Here is a 6,471-nt window from a genome sequence, read left to right as displayed (position 1 = left end):
AAGGGAAGGAATAATAATGATAATTCCGCTTTTGAGATAATTCCGTAACTGTCAAAATCCGAACGACCGAGCCGATTGCTGACCACCGCTCCCTTAATTCCATCCTGCACAATTATTATTTTTTTTCTTTTAATTCATCCTTTTTCGTCCTCTTTTAGTACATACGGAGTATTTTCGAACTTTCCGAATCGCTGCCTCATATGGGCCGAGCTAAACCTTGCTGTTCCCTCCGTCTTGCGGTGGAATTGATTCTGGCCGCTGCTTAAGGTTTTCCCTCTCTCTTTTTTGAGGTTCCTTTCTTGCTTGTCTCGTCCTTGCTGTAATAATTATCACGTATTATCCTCGAGACCGACTCAGATAAGGTTGACATGGCTAACCCAATCCCCTTCTTTACCCGCGTCACGATAGAGTAATGCTAGTGTCATCCTCGAGATGAGGACGATTAATAAGCCTTACGGCTTGCTTTGAAATGAGTCAAAAGTTTGGCTTCCAGTTTGACTTCTTCTGTAAGCAACCAATCGCCGGCATAAGCAACGGAAGCTTCTGCCAGCTCAATGATTTGACATCCAATAGGATGATCGCTCCCTTCGTAAACGCCAAATGCCGGGGTCTCGGTGTCTGAATCAGTGATGAGAAATTTTTACAAAGCGCAAAGCTTCTTGCAGCATTGGACATTCGTATTGCGACCACAAATGTACAGAGTATGTATGATGGTATGTACAGTACATACATACCTCCGGGCGCTACTACCTCAGGTTGGTGACCTTAGGAATTTTCGAGAGTTGATATTCGTGAGACCAGTGTTCTCCACAAACGACGGAGATCGGGTGACTTAATTCCCACCAGACAGCTAGGCACAGGATCGTATATTCCCCGACGCATTGGGTAAGGACGATTGTGAAGAACTCCTCCGTTACCATGAAACGGGAATCTTCTCCCTGACACAAAACCCAAGCACTCGGCATCGGCACGTCCGCGCCCGCGGACACCGATATTTCCGCTCGATCGGTATGTCTATGTTCCGACTCGAATTGTTACGGGCGCAAGGTAATTTATGGGGTACATGAATTTCATGGCGGCATTCTAGAAGAACGCATTCTTTCGCAAGTGCTCCAAGTTCATACAAAATAGGGGAGATGGGAGAAAGGATAATCATTTTTGGTCCTAATTGTTGATTACGCAATTCGCAGCCTTGAAATCTGTCACGTAACATGCGAACGATGTTACTAGATATTCCGCCTCGAGATCTTTCATGATCGTGGGTACTGACTCATGTGGTCTCTTGTAGTGGTCTAGACACGGCACCATTTGCTAACTGATGTGGTAGGTAGGCATATCGCCCTTACCACAACGTAGGAACTTCATAGAGCTGTTCAACATGTATGTGCTCAGTATGGACGTACTGTACATCCATGCGAATATGCCACCTGTTCGCTGTCCAACCCACACCGCTCATCCACCCATTCTACTTCATCAGTCATGCGCTTAGATACGGCAAGTAGATCGTGGAGTACTCTATTGAGTTTATTTAAACCTGCAGGGCAGAGCCTCAAAAGGCGTTCTCTTCTAAAGGCCTAAAACAATAACACCTTACCTCTAGGCGACATTCAACAGGACGGATTCTCCGTTGGTATGGCCGGAAGAGGGATACTTCTGTAGGCACACGAGGGCAACACTGCAATCCATTGAAACAGTACCAATTGCCATGTTGAACTGGTCTATTCAAGCACATGGGTATTGGTGGATTATTCCCTCTCGGTTAATATACCAGTGCATTCATCTCGGGTCATTATGACGTTGTAAAGGGGCTTTTGATATTAGCCTAAAGGCACTTTTCTGCGGGGTACGGAGTAATGCCCCTCGTTTATATTAATCTCCCCGTCCTATTCAGTTGGGCCCATCAACTCACACGATTTGCTATTAACTCCTAAGGGGTACAAGGTGGTCTTCAATAGGTACCTTTAGGACAACTGATACGCCGAAAATGGCCGATCAATCATCAGTCAAATTCACATCCTTGGGCGCAATCATCCAAGAGCTCAACGTGGATGGCCAAAACATCGTCCTGGGATTTAATAAGAAGGAATCTACGAGAGATATAACACCCCTTGGTTTGGCGCGACCATTGGTCGCGTAGCCAACAGAATCAAGGATGCCAAGATTCAAAATCTCAACAACCAAGAATATGAACTTGAGAAGAACGATGACCCTAACACGTTGCATGGAGGTAGCCGTGGATGGGGCAGGCGGGACTTTGAGGGACCGACTTTACTGCAGCGAAACGGCAAAGACACCTTGCTTTATACCTATACGAGTCCCCATCTGGACGGAGGATACCCCGGCACGGTAGGATTCAAAGTCTTCTATACCGCAAGCAAAGAAGACAACCGCTCAGTGCTTTCGATCGAGTATGAGGTTGAATTGGTGGGTGATGAGTGCAACGAGACGGTTGTCAACGTGACCAACCATAGGTATGTACCAGATGGGGACCTGGGACAGACGTGAAATGCCGTTGACTAAAGGAACGATGGAGCATTTTGCTAACGAGCTATATTCCTATAGTTATTTCAACCTCACCGGCGGCGAGACCTTTGATGGCACCTCAGCTAAGCTCTTGACTCAACACTATCTGCCGCTCGATAATACTGGCATCCCGTTTGGTAGGATCGACGTACATCCCAGTAAAGTTACTGAGCCATTCACGATCGGGCCGAATAAGGAAGCGTTTGATGATGTCTTTGTTATGGATCGAGATGTCGCTGGGATCCCGTTGGACACGCGTGAGAGACCGCTCCAGCTGCTCGCAGAGTTCCACCACCCAGAGTCGCGTATCAATCTACAGGTACACAGCACTGAGCCTGCGTTTCAGTTTTATACCGGCCAAGGAACCAATGTACCTGCGGTTGACGGCAACCCGAGTCGAGGCCCGTTCTCCGGCTTCTGCATCGAACCCAGTCGTTTTGTCAATGCGATCAACGAACCAGATTGGCGGCACATGGTTGTTTTGAAGAAGGGCGACAAGTATGGAAGCAAGATCGTGTATAAGACTTGGAAAGACCCGCAATGAATTGCTGGTTCTAGAAGAATGTCATGCCACCGATGTGGGACCGATTGAAGGAGATTTTGTGCCTATTCGGCGTTTGTAAAATCATCCGATTGTCACATGATGTGCCGATTACCCTTATCATCATAAATGTCTCCGATACATTTATCATCAAAGCTCCAGCAGTCGTACGCTCCACAGTACAATAGATACGTATATGGGATGTCAGCGCCAAGTGGGAAAAGCCTCGGCCTTAATGCAAGAGAATGCTCCACCAAGGGAGTGGGAACAGCAAAATTTTCTTTTTTAATTTTATTTTTTTTCTCTAATTCATTTTCCCTTGATGTCAAACATTTGTCAGCGGTCATCCCTCGCCAGTGTATTTGCGCGAGCACGTTGGATTGGTTTAGTTCTGCAACAGGGATAATCGCTCATCCTTCCAATATTGCTCGCCTGCCAAGAGTTTCTAGAATAGAGCTATTGTTCTAGCGCCCCTCGAGTATGCCTGCTATGTTTGTTGATCATCTCATAGTAGTTCGTTAGGGAATGGGGCAGTTTCTGAACTTTATAGGCCATGGTGCTCTTGATAGAAACAATAGTCCAGATGATAGTAGAGGGAATCTTAGCCTCAAATAGCCATCACCAGCGATGAAAAACGCTACTGTTAGTATTCCAGTATGTATGTACATTACAGGCATACATCAATCAATTGAAACCATCGGTATTACCAAGCACAGTACGGAGTACTCCGTACAGCCGTACAGTGTACACAGTACCAGCGACGGATCTGGGGGATGCCGTTTTTGGCCGTGTAACGATACGAGACCAACTTTGCTCGAGCTTCGGACTCGGAACGGACAACAAAATTACCGACAGAGCTTGGCAGCGATGAAGGTTTTTTTTAGTGGTCGTATACCGTACAGTATAAGGTTCTCCTGGATCAGCATGCATTGCTTGGGCATTTTTTGCAACGGCCAGATTTTGGCATATCCGTAACTCCGCGGGCCTCGAAGGAGGTCTTTTTGCCTTGAAATTCCTTTCCCTGGTCCGAGACGCCAAGCCGGAAACGAGTACGAAGCAGGCGCAACCACAAATCGAGTAAAGGAGATGCTAATCGCTTTGAAGTTTGATCACAAGATCGGGGCGCAGTTGATCGGTTCAGGAGGACGGAGTAGTTTGGAAGCATTGGGGCTGATTTACACAGTACGTATTATGTATAGAATCTATGCATATTAGCGTTGTTGTTTATTACCCCGCACTCTGTTCGGATTGCATTTATACAAGTTATGTATGGACAGTATATATGGATATGTACATATATATGGAGAGGGCACAAAATACACATTAGCATTAATCAACTTAATCCTCCATTCACCACCATGCGATGTTATGTGTGCATTGTGCAATATCTATCTTTATGCCAATGAAAAATGGAGCAATCATCTCATCAGAAGATCAATGCTCCTCGATCAAGTATCCTTGTTGCCTACAGCTGGGGGCAGTGCGACCCCACATAGTTCTTAGCATGGAGTCTCCTAAAAAGATGGCTGTGCTCTTGGAAGGAGCTGCCTTTGTATATTATTATACGAAGAAATTTAGAACTGATAGGTTTTACCGGTGCCCGATCATCACAGACTGTATTTGTACGGTATATACGAAATGAACATCGAACGGAAAGAAAAGCTTGACAGATATGGAAGCTGGTCATACCGACTCTCTACTCTCCCAGGGAAAGTAACGCGAAGGGACATACTTTGTATGTTATGTCCATTCATCCATGTAGTTACTCCGGAGTACATCCAGCAATGACTTCAAGGGCTCCCGCACCACGTGACTGCCCCGGAACGTCCCGATGGCCTGCCCCGCGTGGGGTTCGATATCCAACTATCTCAACTTCCGCCTCATGCTTGATCAGATTCCCATCCTGCGTTAAGAGATCCATAGTCTATCTCAATAAACATCCGCTTTTCAGGAAGACGCACACAAAACAATGGCTTCTACTTATGGGGACCTCCGTCACTTGCTTCCTAGCAGCTACAAACGCCTGATTACCTCCTGGCTCGAAGAGGACTGTCCCAGTTTTGACTATGGCGGTTTCGTCGTTGGGGAGTCAGACGGCGAGGCAAGGTTGTTGGGGAAAGCTAAGGTAACTCTCGCATTCTGTGGATGCATGAGGGATATGTATCTCGCGAAACCCCTATCATTGCGTGCTAATCCATCCCCGTGTCCATAGGGAGTCGTGGCAGGCGTCCCCTTCGTCGATGAGGTTTTCGCCCAGTTAGGATGCACGTGAGTCAATTCTACACGACGCAGGGACCGAGCCTGTGCCATGCGATCAGTATCTAAATGACAGGAAAGCGTCGAATGGCACGTCCAAGAAGGCGAGCCTATCGAACCCATCAAACATTGCGCCACCGTGCGCGGGCCCATCCGCAAGATCCTCCTCGGAGAACGTGTCGCCCTCAATATCCTCGCCCGGTGCTCCGGTATCGCAACAAAAAGTGCCTCGTTAGTAGCTGCTCTCCGCGCCCACGGATGGGGTGGAACACTTGCCGGCACCCGTAAAACCACGCCTGGATTCCGCGTCGTTGAAAAGTATGGAATCCTTGTTGGAGGCGCCGATCCACACCGCCATGACCTCAGTTCGATGACAATGCTGAAGGATAACCACGTCTGGGCTTGTGCAAATAACAGTGCGGCTAAGGATGGGGCGGGTCCTGCTTCGACCGAGTCCGTCGCGGCTGCTATACCTCGGGCGGTTCATGCAGCTAAGGTGGCTGGTGGCTTTGCGACTAAGGTAGAGGTTGAATGCCGAAGTGTCGAGGAGGCGAATGCGGCTATTGAGGCCGGGGCGGATGTGATCATGTTGGATAATTTCACTCCGGATGGTGTTCGCGAAGCAGCTAAGCAACTTAAGCAAGATTGGGCCGGCAAGAAGCAATCCTTCCTCATTGAAGTAAGTGGTGGGTTGAACGAGTCCAACGCTGCTTCATATGCCTGCTCGGACGTCGACATTATTTCCACTAGCTCGATTCACCAGGGTGTCGGAATTGTGGACTTCTCTCTCAAGGTTTCGCTGCGGTGAACACCGTGATTGAGGTTTGGACACGCGGTAAGTAAAATAGCTGATTGACGACGCCATGTGTAGATGTGAATAGATAAAACCATGTATTTATGTACTTTGTCCGCACGTTCCCACTTGACCAAAAGCCAACACTGGCGGTTGGTCTAGCCTTCCATGTGATACAATATACCCGATACACACAGACACAATGCTTGTACCTATCCGCCCTACTATGCAAGGCACAATGATTGTTGAGTAGGTTGAATTACACTCATATTGGCATAGTGGCCATGTGGCATATTTTGCACTAGAAGTACTTCTCTGACTATGGCGTATGCCTTATCAATCCTCAAAACCCAGTACG

The 6,471-nt window shown here is 47.6% G+C and overlaps 2 protein-coding genes across 2 annotated transcripts; both read left to right on the top strand.

The window, feature by feature from the left end:
- Positions 1–1,984: 1,984 nt before the first annotated feature.
- On the top strand, positions 1,985–3,067 carry ANOM_003047 (aldose 1-epimerase; the record flags this gene model as incomplete). Its single annotated transcript, XM_015548304.1, has 3 exons — positions 1,985–2,111; positions 2,183–2,471; positions 2,563–3,067. The coding sequence occupies 3 exons, from the start codon at positions 1,985–1,987 to the stop codon at positions 3,065–3,067; spliced, it is 921 nt and encodes a 306-aa protein (XP_015408935.1).
- Positions 3,068–4,975: 1,908 nt separating this feature from the next.
- Positions 4,976–6,350, top strand: ANOM_003046 (nicotinate-nucleotide diphosphorylase (carboxylating)). The gene is made up of 3 exons (XM_015548303.1): positions 4,976–5,189; positions 5,277–5,332; positions 5,402–6,350. The coding sequence occupies exons 1-3, from the start codon at positions 5,034–5,036 to the stop codon at positions 6,126–6,128; spliced, it is 939 nt and encodes a 312-aa protein (XP_015408952.1). The 5' UTR covers positions 4,976–5,033; the 3' UTR covers positions 6,129–6,350.
- Positions 6,351–6,471: the final 121 nt, after the last annotated feature.

The sequence above is a fragment of the Aspergillus nomiae genome, assembly GCF_001204775.2.
Source record: "Aspergillus nomiae NRRL 13137 chromosome Unknown contig00063, whole genome shotgun sequence".
Taxonomy (NCBI): Eukaryota; Fungi; Ascomycota; class Eurotiomycetes; order Eurotiales; family Aspergillaceae; genus Aspergillus; species Aspergillus nomiae.
This window is presented reverse-complemented; position numbering and strand designations above follow the sequence as displayed.